Source organism: Botryllus schlosseri, chromosome 14 (assembly GCF_051294905.1).
Source record: "Botryllus schlosseri isolate E-star chromosome 14, Bs_hap1, whole genome shotgun sequence".
Taxonomy (NCBI): Eukaryota; Metazoa; Chordata; class Ascidiacea; order Stolidobranchia; family Styelidae; genus Botryllus; species Botryllus schlosseri.
Genome location: NC_137249.1, coordinates 4,785,187 through 4,800,405, shown reverse-complemented (window position 1 = coordinate 4,800,405; position 15,219 = coordinate 4,785,187). Strand labels below are relative to the sequence as shown.

At 38.3% G+C, this 15,219-nt stretch overlaps 2 protein-coding genes across 4 annotated transcripts in view; both read left to right on the top strand.

Annotated features, from left to right (window-relative positions):
- Positions 1–15,219, top strand: part of LOC145455377 ((E3-independent) E2 ubiquitin-conjugating enzyme UBE2O-like) — a 133,656-nt gene that overhangs the window by 98,854 nt on the left and 19,583 nt on the right. For both annotated transcript variants that reach the window (XM_080333344.1, XM_080333343.1), the window contains exons 2-11: positions 7,878–8,008; positions 8,316–8,440; positions 8,661–8,723; positions 9,185–9,286; positions 9,476–9,573; positions 10,788–10,851; positions 10,909–11,034; positions 11,325–11,423; positions 12,360–12,460; positions 12,518–12,682. In XM_080333344.1, coding sequence (XP_080189470.1) covers positions 7,918–8,008; positions 8,316–8,440; positions 8,661–8,723; positions 9,185–9,286; positions 9,476–9,573; positions 10,788–10,851; positions 10,909–11,034; positions 11,325–11,423; positions 12,360–12,460; positions 12,518–12,682 — 1,034 coding nt within the window. In that variant the 5' untranslated portion in view covers positions 7,878–7,917. The remainder of the gene's footprint in view (positions 1–7,877; positions 8,009–8,315; positions 8,441–8,660; positions 8,724–9,184; positions 9,287–9,475; positions 9,574–10,787; positions 10,852–10,908; positions 11,035–11,324; positions 11,424–12,359; positions 12,461–12,517; positions 12,683–15,219) is intronic.
- LOC145455385 (ATP-dependent (S)-NAD(P)H-hydrate dehydratase-like) lies at positions 31–6,395 on the top strand. 2 transcript variants are annotated; one of them, XM_080333359.1, is made up of 9 exons: positions 31–481; positions 1,304–1,453; positions 1,528–1,573; positions 1,689–1,777; positions 2,163–2,322; positions 5,367–5,471; positions 5,578–5,695; positions 5,752–5,869; positions 5,934–6,395. In XM_080333359.1, the coding sequence occupies exons 2-9, from the start codon at positions 1,317–1,319 to the stop codon at positions 6,094–6,096; spliced, it is 936 nt and encodes a 311-aa protein (XP_080189485.1). In that variant the 5' UTR covers positions 31–481; positions 1,304–1,316; the 3' UTR covers positions 6,097–6,395. The 2 variants fall into 2 exon arrangements, with proteins under 2 accessions (XP_080189485.1, XP_080189484.1); XM_080333358.1 differs by having other exon boundaries at positions 32–1,104.

Here is a 15,219-nt window from a genome sequence, read left to right as displayed (position 1 = left end):
TCCTTCGCTCACATCATCATCATTGGTTTATTAGCAATTTTTATCAGTTCAATACACCACAAAAAATGCGATACAATGAAAAGACAGGAAGATGTCGAAGCGACAAGGAGTAGTCTATGGAATCTGACACCCACCTTGGCCTAGGCGATGTAAAGAGGAGGCATGCACACTGAATGAAAGTAAAGAATATAGTGTAGAAAAAGAAAGCGACAAGAAATAGGGCGGCATGTCATGGGAAGCGAGATCGATAGGTCAGTCGTGGTCCGGTAATCTTGAGGATGGACTGTATTTATTTAGTAGTAATTGCTTGTATTTTGACTTGAATGTGGACATGCTCGTCGACTGTCGGATGGCCGGCGGGATGCTGTTCCACACATCAGGTCCGGCATATTTGATAGAGCGATGATCTTTCCGGTCGATCATATGATATTTGGACGACGTGGACGCGCGTGTGTTGTACTTGTGCGCTTTTGATTCAGAGGTAAAGAAGTCATTGAAATATTCGGGGCAACGACCGCAGTGAAACTGATACATAAACTTGGCGATTTCTAGTTTCCGCATATCTTCTATGTTTAGGACGCCGAATCTCTTCAGCAGCGACTTATTGGATGGGCAGCCAGGCCCCTTTGGGGCCCTAGCTATGATTCGGAGTACTTTATGCTGTAGTTTCTGCAGTGGCTTGAGTGCAGTTTTACTGGCAGCCCCCCAACAGAGGATGCCATAATGTAACTTCGATTGGATTAAGGATTTAAAGAGTATCATGGAGAGTGTATTGTTTAATGTATTGCTTATCTCGGTTTGGGGCTATAGTTTATTTACCCAGATGCGGTCAGTAATATAAAACTGCTACATTTTCATACTACCCTACTTTGTATCTACTACTGGAGATACATTGTGACTGCTTCCGTTTCCGCTTCTACAAACTTCATAATATTCTCCGTTCTAGAGGAGTCCTGAATATTTTTACAGAAACTCATATGATAGAGAGACCATAGCCAAATGTATGACAAGTTTGGTGGCCAGATTAGTTTTATATCAGCATTTGATGCAAATGTTGCCAATTCTGTGCAGTAGATATTCTAAATGTAACAAAATCAATTTCAAGTAAGTAACCTATCTATTTCAGAGTTCTAAAAACTAGCTGACTTTTTGAAATATTGTCTTTCAAATTTATAATACATTCATTTAATAATATCTATTCATATACTCAGAGGATATATAAAAACTATATGAAACTGTATAATATATAGTAATATATAGTATTATCTGTGGTGGAAGTAGTATTTCTACATATAATTTACAGATTCCTATCCAAAATGAATCGGGAAATATGTTCAGTGGCGCCTTCTGACACTGACATTCTGCAGAAAATCAGGAATATCGTTCCGCCTCTCACTTACAACCAGCATAAAGGTCAATCAGGACGTATCGGAGTCATTGGAGGTAGTGAAGAGTATGTATTATATCGATAAACCCATATCATGACTCAGTTGTTCACTTACATACATCTGTATATCTGCATAACAGATACACTGGTGCACCATATTTTGCTGCGATATCAGCATTGAAACTGGTGAGTACTATTGGCACTATTCCATAATGAATGGTGTTCTGTTGGGTATTTGCATTGGTCAACACCCACAGTCACAGTAATTATTTTGATGTAATCATGACATATAATTTCACAGGGTGCAGATTTGTCTCATGTTTTTTGTTCTACGTCAGCTGCTCCAGTGATCAAGTCATATAGTCCGGAGTTGATTGTACATCCAATCTTGTGAGTTCTGTTTAATCAACAACTATCATCGGATGTAAAATATTTTATTGTATTTTTTTAAATAAAGATAATAGTGGCTAACAGCATGACTGAGCATTAATATTATATCTTGACTATGACTACATATTTCTCGTCTGTATGCTAAAGACTTCTACTTCAGTATTTTTACTTCGATTAAGACTGGCTATTCCTGGGTTTTATAACTGGAATTGAATATGGCCGAAGTGAATTGAAGATAAGCAACCTCTTCAAACTCAAATCGTAATCTTTTACTTGTCCCCTAACAACTATCATTTGAAATGTTTGTGAGTTTATTGTTCTGTTCCAATCATTTTGTATGTGTCAGATTTTTATATGTTGTCAGTAACCATGTTTTTCTATACAGAGATAAGGCAAATGCCAGGAAAGAGATGCAACAATGGATACCCCGCCTTCATGCTGTTGTTATCGGACCGGGTTTGGGTAGGGATCCTGCTATTATGAATACAGTGGAAGGCATCATTGAAGACTTGAAAGCGAGTGAGAAGCCATTGGTTATTGACGCAGTAAGAATCTACATTCTAAAATCAACGACTTACAATATACTGATCGCTGGTTCGTGGTACAGAACTTGAATATAGCTTTCAATACAACATCCATCGTAGCAGTATATTTATTAAACTCGAAGACTTTTCGGGTGCCTCTTTTCAAGAGTTATCGGCACACTAAAGGGATTTAAACAGTTGAGCAAACCTATTTTATGCAGACAAAAAGATTTCCTCTATAACCCACAAATTTCTCATTAGTGCGTGTTGTTCCGTGCGTGTAATTGTTTATTTACAAATTGTGCTGCTACTATAGTACCGTATGTCCGTATACTTCATAGTTTGTTATTGTTTTCTCGTCTTCTACAATGTATGCTATGAGCAGAGGTGATCAGTAATGAAGTACTTCTACTTTTTCCATGTACCCAAGTAGTTATAAGCAGTAGATATAATTTTACGCCAGTTCTACTCCGTCATATTTTGTGATTTACCTACTTACTTTTTGCTATTTAGAGTTTGTCAAGTAGAAGTATCGAGTAAGAGAGAGAGAGACTGAGACGGTGAAATTAGGAGACTGTTTTCTCTGAGTACCAAAAATAATTTAACTACGGTACCACATAATTTAGGAAATGGCGCGAATTTTCGTCGTGCTTCAAGCGATATAGATATGGAGTTACAAGATATGTTTTGACGGTAGTATCGGCTAATACAATTTGGTGGGGTCAATATGGCTCAGAAAAAATGTTTGGAACTAGTGTATCGTAATCTGGCCTCTAACTATCTTATCGTAATGTAGCATTCCAGCCGCACAAGGTGTGTTCACTGTTCAAATATGGAAAAATCGGTACTTGACTTTTAGGCGTTAGATGGTTTAGCGTTAACCACCGTTGAAATTTTCTGGACAAAATACATGTAATAGGCCTATATTCCCTCTTTTTAATAATTATAGTTGTATTTCTATTTATGCAAGCTGTCATTGTAACAGAGAGGTCTTACAATTAATCTGAGTTCTTTTGTGCGGAACACATGCACGTGGAAGTGCACTGTTGCCTTCTGTTTCGCCACGAAGTGAAATAAATGTAAATGGCATATTTACAATCTACTATATTTTCGTTACAATAATCGCCTTATGATACGGTTGTGGGGGGGTCAACATTCTATGGAATTATCTGAAATAGGGTCATCACAGATTTCTGGGCGATGAGTGTACTAGGCTCAACTTTCATTTAACTCTGTTTGATGTGTTATCTAACCTCGCTCTATCGCCTGCTGTTGCTGAACTTGTTCTATCCATAACACATTTGAATAAAATACTCATATTTATTCCCGAAGCTTTTCGGCTGACCCTCGTCAGGGGATATCGTCAGCACCATTGCGAGAATTCGAATAACTATGTTCAACAACAATATATATCACAAATTATGACGTCACACAGAAAATATACAAAGTTAGGAAAACGAGAGAACCGAAGCGTTTGCATGGAGAGAGCGAAGCAAAACAAGTTAATGCGCGATTTTCAAATGATACACAAATTCTTTCTGTTGGCATAGACTAGGTTTACTCATAGTGATGATGGTGGACTCAGGAACAGACAAATGAAATAAATTGCGACCCTTAGCCAATACAGAGAACATGTCCTCGTGATAGTTAGCAGCACATGTATGATTTTCTAGTAAATGTTTGCCGATAGAAGATTTTTGACCCATGGCCAGTAGTAGATTCATATGAGTGCCGTTTTCATGAATTTTCCTGAGTTTGTTTGCGTCCGTGGCATACATGACCTTAGCAGGTGATAAGTTCCACTGAAAGCTTTTAAGAATAATAATAAAATATCTCTTTATTGGGCACTGTGCAATGAGTGCATATTCTTCGGAAGGCACCACTGCACCACTGGACTAAAATTACACTTGCACATGAATCACAGCATGATATCTTTTTAAATTTATTTAATCATCTCTACCTCTGCTCTGCAACCCGTGCCAATTCTTCTTCTACCGCAATTCTGTAATCTGACCTCTTCATGTATTCCGTAGAAATAACAATTTGCCTGTATTACCGAAATTTTAAAAATTTACTTCATTCTCGTCATTTTCCTTTGGGAGCAGGTTTCTCCCTGGATATGTGTGAATTTACCAGTTTTACTGTGAATAAATAATAATAATAACCTGAAATAGGGTCTGGGGTAAACAAAAGTTAGGAACCACCGTTCCATAGCAACACTATCTTTTGCATCCCGTGATGTGGTCCAGTTATTTTGTGTGAAAACTTTGTACATCTTGGTATGTAGCAGCACGAATCCACCTCTCGGCACCGTTCACAGGGCTGTTTCCAGCTGTTGTAGTTATAACAGCTTCTTACAACTACTTACTTGAGTTCATTTTAGCCTCGCTACTTCTACGTCTACTTGAAGTAGTTTTAGGATGCTTTCAAAAGGACTACTTGTACTTGAGTAGATTTTAGCGTCACTACTTCTACTTCTACTTGAGTAGCTTTCTTGACTACTTTGACCACATCTGGCTATGAGCATATTGAGACGTCTACTTCCATGATATTCATTCTTTCGTTTATACCCTGAATGTGTATATAGTTTGGTCAATTCAGAACGCCACAAGATTGTGATAATATGAAAAGATGGGAGGTATTCAATATTCATTTACAATACCTCGGGACCTATTTCCTTTATGTGACACAGAAAGGAAATTATTAGGATAGGACTATTGAACCAATGCACAAAAATTATTTACACAAATATATTACTTTTCCAACATATATTATAGACTGCTATGTGTAATGATACTGTGACCAGTAGATATGAATAGAATGTGATAAATATAAGGTTGTATGCATAATAAAAAAAATAATACCTTTTCATTATATTGCAATCTTGTGATGTTTTGATTTGATGAAAATTTCAATAAAATCATTGATTCATTGAATATTAGGACACAAAAAATAACTGTAAGTGCTAACTAGATATGTGTTTTGTTTTAGCACCGATTCATTTTCATGGAATTTAAATGAGGATAATCTATAAGTACTACTAATGTCATTGAACCTTGTTTCAGGATGGTCTGTTCATGGTGACGCAAAATACTCCATTAATCAAGGGATATATAAACACTATCATCACACCGAATGCAATCGAATTTCAGCGATTATCACAGGCATTGGTGAGTATATTCTTATAATATTACTGCTTCTGCATTTTCTTTACATTGTTCAGTTCAGGCATCTTTAGCAGCCTTTTTGAATAATATAGTTTTGTTTCTGTTACAGGGGCTATCTGCTGTTAACCAGACAGATCACGATATAGCAGCCTCAATGAGTAACGCTCTCGATGGAGTAGTTGTCGCAAAAAAACAGAAATATGATATTATAACGGATAGCAATATAGGTACAATCACTTTTTAAATGCCTTTCACACTGGAGTGATATATGAATTTGTAATAGTTCTTCAAGTAAAGACCAATGGAAGTCCTCGTCGATGTGGCGGGCAGGGAGATTTGCTATCTGGTGCCGCTGCTGTTTTCTTCCATTGGGCACTGAATCATAGATCAAGCTTACCAACGTAAGAACTTCTTATTGCGACTTAATCGATTTAAATTTTCATTTAACACAACAATGTATTTCAGACTTATCAATGACGTTAATCCAGGAGTTTTAAGCGCATATGCAGCATGCCACCTATCCAAACTTTGCGCCGAAGCATCATTTTCAAAGATGGGTCGATCAACGACTACTAGTGATCTGATCGGCGAAATTCATTCGGTGTTCGAAAAGGAATTTGAACATTAAGAAGATAAGGGCAAATGCCAAGTGAATTTTTGAGAGGACATGTCTATGTGATCGAGATATCAATCGCACTGTTTCTATTTCGCTCAAGATATTGTGTGAATTCAGTGTTAAACAAGGTCAATGACATCGAAAGTTACGGGAATTCCAGAAAGCGGACCACATCAGCTTGGACAGAACACAGTGAACAGGCCTAATACGTTTCGCAAATGTGTTAGTTTCATTTCTATCTGACGAGAATCGGACTAGGATACAACTGTTGTGGTAGGAACACGTAATCAGAACATCATTATTTCAATTTATCTGCGTGCTTCTGAGCCTATTTCCACATGATAAGAAGCGATGGTCGAGGGCAGTAATAATCCTGGTGATGCAGACATGGTCAGTTGGTCCATAGCAATTTACAACGTACGTTGTAAATTGCTATGGTTGGTCACTGGCCAGTGCGCGTTCCGTTTCTCAAAGGAGTACCGCTGTAGTAGACTTGGCACCGCAGTCTCATAGTGGCTATCTGACTAGGCCAGTGCGGTCAATAGCTATAGATCGCCGGTAACACATCCACACAGTTCTTTGCGCAGTGTTGCCATCGGTTGGCACTGCTTGTGATATGTCAATCCGATGACATAGAATATCAGTTTTCCCAACCTTTTTACACCGAGGACTCATGTCATCGAGACGATTTCGTTAATTTTTTTTAATTGTCCGCGATAACAGCGACACAGTGTTGGATCAGCCGCGATAAACCTTTGACAGACACTTCAAAATGTGGTACTATAGAATGGGAACGGGAACTGTAACCCGTCTTGCCAGCGACGGCGGATTACCAATTTCGTCAAGTCCTCTGACTCATTTCAACTCATATATGAAAAACCCAGGACTGAAGCTTGATTGATATATACCTTATAACCCGAGCGATAACGAAGTCAGCAGGATCTCGGATGTTTGAAATTTAGTAGGTGAAAAATCGTGGAGAACAGATCATTGTCATTGAGCATTGGCGTCGGCATTCTTGAGCAGCAATCGACAATTGTATTTTGAACTAAAAGAAATATTTTTCAACGAATGATATAAACATAAATCATCGTAATAAACGAATGGACGAAAGTGTGGTCGATTACTTCATGTTGCGCCATCGTATTTTGCCGAATCATTTGCCAGGTCATGCATAAATTATTGTAAGGGAATTCCCCGCAGTTTGTTGTCCGGCGGCACCGGCCTCAAGCTGTTTTTTGCATTGGCAGGAATAAATATTGCTCCTAATGAGTATACCGCATTGTGCTTCAGATTAATCTTAGGGATAGTGAAAGAGTAGTACGATTATCCTCATCCGCTTGCGACCACACACCGATACGATAGTGGCAGCCAATGATGAGATTAACTTACCCGTACGGCCGTACCACTGCGTTAAAAAAATATATAATTGCATTGCAAGACAAGACAAGACACTTAAAACAGCTCATCGACTTTCTTATTCTTGATGATGCAGCATACAGTTGAATTATTGGTTACTGGATACACATAACACATAAGATATGGATAATTGCTGATTCGAATCTAGGTTGGATTTTGAGAAGTCATAGATTGATTGAGTTTGTTGTTATCTCTATATCTGGTCTGTGCTTAATTCCGGAAAGTCCCAAATAACAATATGATTAAAAGAAAGGACAAGGTGCAATATATTGCCACCATACATATTGAACGGCTGAACACAATGTACCTTTCTGTAGAATACCCAGATTGAGCTTTTTTTTTATCGAATAATCTTGCATAATAATCTGTCAAAGTCAGAAGTATAGTTCAATCTTCTATAAACTGTACACTACAATGGCTGGCTGCTTATTTTTCCGTGATGATCTTGTGGTGAGCACTGCAAAGGATGGAAGAGAAAGACTTGGTGTTGTGAAACAAGTTGGAGGTAATATTCCATTTCGAGCTTATAATGCATTGCATTCTAAATCTATTCAGCTTTTCAACTATTTAACTTTACCATTTGAAAGATATGTCACTAGAACAACATATCTTCGCTTCTCACTACATGTTTATATAACACATTTACTCTATTAGGTCTGTTAAAACAGTTTGTAAATTGTGTTTTTAATGCTAGTTACATAGATTTTCCCATTATAAATGCATCGATACATCAGTACCAATGCTATCTGCTGATATGCCCTGACATAGTGTGACATGCCATATTTTTATTGGAAATTAACTCCGTTTTTTAGGTGTTGAAGATTCTGAAGACTCGTCTGACTCTGAGTCAGATTTTTCCTCTAGTGACGTGAAGAAAGGATTTGTTGCTGTCGAATGGATGACTAATAAAAGGACACAAATTGTTGCAGATAATCAAGTAGGCGTATATATATTATTGTATAGCGTAGGTTAATGTGCCATATAGCAACGCCACAGAGGATGCATATTAATTTTTTTTTCTACCAGCAATACATATTTCATTACATAGATAGGTTGTCAGCCGGCATTATATTTGATGATTGCGATTTTTGGTAGCTTATTTTGCAGTAGGATTTTGGGCTGAAACATTTGTCATACCGTACATCATCTCTTTTCAGATAAAAGTGGTGGATCGGTCCTGTCTACCTAGAGATGTTGTCAGAATTGAAAATGGAGATCAAGTAAGCCAGATGCACACTTGCGCTCTAGGCACCCACATTAATTGGCAGTCAGGATTATAATTTGTGTAATGTAAGCTTATGTTGTTCACTTTGACCAAGAACAAGGTTATGCTACATGTGAAGTGGGATGTTGAAAACACTTGGTTGTCTGAATTTAATGGCATAGGGAATAAATGTTTTTGTTGCATAAATATATTTGGCAGCAATCCAATTCCAATTTGAAATTTCAGTCATCTTATAAACACGGTAGCAAATTTCGTCACTTGGCCATGACCAACATATCAATGAAGTTGATTCATTTCCAGCTCATTGGCATACAAATTTTGTTCCATTATTAGAAATTTCTTTACTCAAACTCGATTCCAAACCTGTCTCAATGTAGTAGAGGCCGTAAATTTTGACTTGTTGGCTGTCCATTGGCACTCGGCAGTTACAGGTATTCAAGGTGATTTTTATTCTAGCTAGGAACTGCCCTCTCTACCTCTGTGACTTGTGATGCTGTCGTGACTGGAACCCGGAAGATATTAAAAGGAATTGACATGTCTGATTTGATGCCAGTTGTAGTAAGTGAATTATGTTACATTTTTCCAATGACCATGTTGATACATCTCACACGAGAATAATAACTTAAAACAGTCCTCTCGTATTAGATAGTATTTATTTTCAACCATTGGTGTTTTGTTTCATATGACATCAGTATGTATTCCGCTATTGTTACACATCTAAAACGAATGGCAATGCCTATCTTCCAGGATTTTGAAGTTGATGAAATTGTTTCACATGGACCATGGATCGGGCGGGTTCAAGAAGCCAAAGAAAAAGTTATTTTGAAGCTTACTAATGGAGCTCGGTTTGTAATAGCTGTTCTGAACCATGGATTCTTGATTAACACATTTGAATAAAATATTCATATTTATCTCGAAATCACAGCATAACAACCAGCTTGTTCTCGAACATAACCAGGCCATGGATCAAAAATCTTCTATCGGCAAACATTTACTGGAAAATCATACATGTGCTGCTAACTATCACGAGGACATGTTCTCTGTATTGGCTAAGGGTCGCAATTTATTTCATTTGTCTGTTCTTGAGTTCACCATCATCACTATGAGTAAACCTAGTCTATGCCAACAGAAAGAATTTGTGTATCATTTGAAAATTGCGCATTAACTTATTTTGCTTCGCTATCTCCATGCCAACGCTTCAGTTCTCTCGTTTTCCTAACTTTGTATATTTTCTGTGTGACGTCATAATTAGCGATGTATATTGTTGTTGAACTAGTTATTCGAATTCTCGCAATGGTGCTGACGATATCCCCTGACGAGGGTCAGCCGAAAAGCTTCGAGAATAAATATGAATATTTTATTCAAATGTGTTATGATGTTCTGTACTCCTAAGCGTCTCTTTGGATACTTGATTCTTAAGACAGATGTTTGTAGAGGCTGGAAACTCAGTTGTAATTTGATCAATAAAATTTGGTGAGCCGACAACAGGCAAATTTTCAGCTTCCACAAATTATTTCACAATTAGAATTTTAGCTACACGTTTTTTTACCAATTAGATAAGAATTAGCATTTCTGAATTCGCAAAAACTTGGAATTGAATTTGTTTCCGAATAAGAAAGAATTACAACAAAAATGAACTTCGTATCAAAGTTCATTCTCGTTTGCACGAGAATGGCAGACATCTGTACACCAAGCTGGGCTCGTTTCAAACCAAACGGTTCTCCCGCATCAATTTCAGGGAGATTAGAATTAAAATTAGAGTATAGAAACATTTCACTAATAAGATTAGAATTAGATTACTGGAATATTGCTTCAATTAGTTTAATTGCATAACTAGAATTATCTAGTTGTCCAAGTCTGAGTTAATTTGGTTGACTAAAGAGCTTTTTGGTGTTGATAGAATCTTTTTCGCCAACTTTAAAGTAGGGTAGTTATTCTTTAAGATACTATCCTCTGATGTTGGCAATGGAAATTTTTATAATATCCGACTATACAAGAATTCTAGTTTCCAATGTATGAGCTCGTGTCATTGACCACTTTTCATTTACTCTTGTTACAGGATTGGAGTTGATACTGAAAACCTTGACGACTCATTGGTGATTTGTCCAAGAATGAGCGATGATGTACGAAGTTGTTTGTACGATGTTGGGATGTCTGTGCATAATTTTTCTATTTCGTAGTTGGACGACCCTTATCCTGGGCAAATGCTGTCTGCGAAAGGCAAATTTTTCGATAACGTGGAGTGGATATCCGGGAGCCAAATGAATTTTAGGATGCGTACCTGGTACAAGATGGTCGTTGAACAGGTATCATTGTGGAGGTGTCAAAATGTACTTCAAAAACACATTGATAATAATCAGTATTTTCTTGTGCATTATTTCTGAATATCAATGTCTGTGATTTAATACAGTACAAGGTTATTCTCAACTGTCTTACTACTGTTGTAAATATTCGCCATATATTTATCTGTCATTAGAATCCCATGAAAGGGAGCTCAGTAAGACTAGGATTGTTGTCATAATCAAGAAACACTCGTACTTTATCACTTTCATATGACTAATTGCTGATCGTAGCCTTTGTGTGATGTTTGTATCAGGTGATGGTCACAAGCGTGCAGATCAAATGGGGTGCGCGTGCATTTTCTGACGAGAACGAGAAGAACGCAAAACTTATGAAAGCAAAAAATGGAAGTTCGGTATGCCATGTTGGAGTCACTCTACTCTCTTGTCTATTTGAAAAATGTACCCACATACGCTTACTGGATGTTTGTAATATATAAAAAGATCACCGTATTGTACATGAAGTTATCAAAATGAATTTTCACCTTGGTGGAACAGTTGCTGCTTGCCAATTAATCATTACCACACAGTTGTTAATGGCTACACGAAAGTGACAGGTCTGGTGTTATTGGAAAATAGATTGCGTCGAGTTCAAAATCAAGTTCGAATATTTCATTGTATTGCAACAAGGTTTTTTCGTATGCTTATTTTGCATTATTTTGATTCTGATTGAGGTGTTTATCCTATGCACGCATCAGTAGGGGTGTTCAAAAATGACTTTTTTCTCTCAAATTCTACTGGCTACTTGATAAAATTGTTAGGTTACCTAATTGAAGCCTGAATACCAAATTTGGTTCAATTCCAGCCAGTAACCAGTAGCCATTGCTACAGGAGAAGAAAGTTTTTTATTTATTATCTAAAAATGAATGAAAAAAATTTGAAATTTTCTGTTCACCCCATGAAATTGTTAGGTTGTCTATAGAAACGATGCTCACTAAATTTGGCTCAATTCCAACCAGTGGAAGCGGAGTTATTGCCGTCGAAAAATTTTGGATTTGAATAAAATAGTATTTACGGTGACCAATTCTTTAAATATTTATTACAGTTGTGCCAATCGTAAATACTATTTTATTCAAATCCAAATTTTTTGACATCAATAACTGCGCTTCCGCCCAGCCCAGATTTGTTGATATAAACACTGGCGGAATCCACGGGGTGGGTTTTAAGGCAACTGAATAAACATCATAATCAGAGAACTAATCATTAGCCTACCAAATAACAGGAGCCAGGTTCGGCTCCAGTATAACACAAACAATACCGCCGCCGTCACTGAATAAGAACACTTTCTGCAGGTCGATATAGACGAAGGATCATCCGTCGATGCACAGACACAGACAGACACGAACCCTGCAGAGCCACCCCCTCATGTGTTTACCACAGATGATTTACCAAAGTAAGCGACTCTTTTCAACGGTGCCATCGCCAAGGCAACAACATTTTTCATCCTTAGACTGCGTCATCTGAACCATTTCTGGCAAGGACACGTATGGGTTAACGACACCTTTCGCTATCGCATTAACGCGTCGCAGGCCAGGCATCTGAACCGTCAGGAGAAGGCGTCGACGAAAAAGAGCTCCAAGGCACTCACGAGGAGATTGAAAAAGAGAATGGATAGGTATGATACAAAATGCTTGAACATAGATATAAGTCTTCAATACTTGTGTGATTTACTTAACAAAGCTAACTAATGTGAGGGTAATTTTCAAGCGCTTACTCATACTTCTCAGCAGAAGGGGTCAGTAACAAAGCACTTCTAATTTTTAGGAGTACTCAAGTAGGTTTTCCTTCATACACTACTCAGTAGGGTTGTTCAAAATTTGGAAAATGTTTGGAATTCTGCGTGTCCATCGCTTATTCTGTAGATTATTGTTAAAAAACAATAATGGGCTTGAAAGAAGCTCGCTGGAAAGCCGGTAATATTTGTCTAAATGCGTTTGAAAGTAGCCGTCGGCGAGTGGGCGGGGAATCGATGAAGTGGGCGGGCAAAGAGAAGCCATTAATCCTGATTGGTTGAAGCCGGTAATAATAAGCTAATGATTGGCTGAAAGACCGACTTTGTGAACACTGCTGGTAACGATTTTTGCGTTCTGTTGTGCAGTCGTTTCTGTTGGTGGCATTACAGACATGATATATTGCCTTTGTTAATGTTGTCATCAAGAGTCCATAGTACAACATCGCAACCGCCTAAGTTAATATCTACCTGCAGAAAGTGCTATGTATTGCACAGGTGCTCTCGCTAGTTGAGATACGAATAAACTAGATGCATGCATATTGCTACCTTCAACCTTTCCAAAAGTTACTGACAGTGAGTGAAACTCAAAAAATTACCACCAGGAGTCAACATCTTAGTAGTACTTGTTATGACTGGTCGACGTCTCACCCATAAACAAACGCATATTACACTTTTTATTCACAATTGAATGAAGGCGAAAAGCACTATTTACAAAAGACATTAAAAAAGTACGTTGCAGATCAGTGTTGCATTGTCAGGCACAAGTTGCAGATTACAGGCTTTTGATTAGAGTTGACTTCCTGCTGTCTCCAACTGTCTTCCTATGCTGTTCGACAGCTTGAAGCAGACTGTCTCTTTGTTGTTCATTGTCAGTCAAGATTGCAGCATAGTCTGTGCTTAGCTTTACACCTCGTTCTGCGGCATCATTAACGACTTTGACAGAACTGATGTAGGAGCTCATTCTTTTGTAGGAATCTGATAAGTGCCAAACCTCAACCGGTTGAGCTAGCCACGCCCCAGAGCATTCAAAAACATCAAATATGTACCACGACTGTGGCCCAATAAAATCAGACAAAGTAGTGTCCTTGTTGATGTGTACAGTTGCATTCAACGAGGGCGGGCCTCTCCTGAAACTTGAAGTTCGCTCTACCTGTAGGAGCGTCTTTGCCATATTTTCTCGGGTTTCATTGCTTTCACTCGGCGAAAACAAGGCATATACAGCGGTTTCCTCCACGATATACCAGTCATGCTTTAAAAGCTTTTGTGAAGCAGCTTTGGAAACTTGTTCATCATGTTCCTTGTAACTCAACATGTCCTGGATGAATCTCAAGTCATTACCGGCTGCATCACGACCGATGCTGGAAGCAACCCAGGCAGGGATATAAAAGAACTAAAAATAAATTGAAGCGATGCAGCAGTTCCACTTCTTCAGATTTGTAATGTAACTGATCAGCCCACATGAACATCTTCTGAGCATACAGAATTGTGCCCATCCACCTTGCATGGTGTGTTGCACCAGGTTTGTGATGATGTATATCTCCATCTGCACCGAGAAGAGCAAGAGCATTAGTCACACATTGTTTGTAGTCATCCCGTGTGAATAAATCTTTTCTGGCGAGTAGTAGCTTGAAGTTCTCAACTGTCATTGCTGCTCGTTCTTTAAAGCATATAGGAATAGTCAGAGTCTTGAATTGCCGTTTTCTGTCAAGACTGCTCCAGCTCTTCTTAAGGTGGGCAAACCATGTGTTCTCTGGTCCGGTTGTTGCTTTTCCAAATAAACATTTCCAGACGTCTTTGACTACTAGCTCATACACATGGTGCCGACACGCATGGTAAAAAACCTTCTTTCCTAGAAGGTCCTCAAGGATCTTCGCTGCACCCTTCTTCCAGCCGCTGTTGCTTGCTGTGGTGTCAAAAACCAAAGCTGTTACAGCATCTTGTATATCCCACTTTTTAATTATGTCGAAAGTAGTTTCAGCTTGTGTTTGACCTGCCGCATTTTGTATCTTCTGAATTCCAAGTAGTTTTCCTTCCGAGTATTGAGGTTGACAAGATAGAACAATTGACAAAGCTTCATATCGATTTCCTAATCTATCCTCTGTGAGCTTTCCATCCCAATGAATGGCAACATGCTGTGGTCTATTTTCGGCAAATTTTTCCAAAATGTCCTGAGATATTTCCAGGCGATTTGTTTCCCTGGCTCTCTTCGTTGAAGATCTTGACAGGGAGAACATGGCTATATCTCCTCCACAAGCCTTAATAAATGCTCCCATCAGCATCGTTGCATCGTTGTCAGTTACTTGCAATCGATCCAGAGCTTGTGAAACATGCGTATTTTTCATAATATTTTTAGGTGCCATCAGTTTAACGGATTGGGTCGAGGTGCCAAGTCCAACATCAGCATCATAGTCAGAACTTGA

Coding starts and splice junctions, on each gene's coding strand:
- LOC145455385 (XM_080333358.1), top strand. CDS start 1,004: ATGACAAGTTTGGTGGCCAGATTAGTTTTATATCAGCATTTGATGCAA. Junction 1,454..1,527: donor GTCATTGGAGGTAGTGAAGA/GTATGTATTATA, acceptor TCTGCATAACAG/ATACACTGGTGCACCATATT. Junction 5,870..5,933: donor CATAGATCAAGCTTACCAAC/GTAAGAACTTCT, acceptor AATGTATTTCAG/ACTTATCAATGACGTTAATC.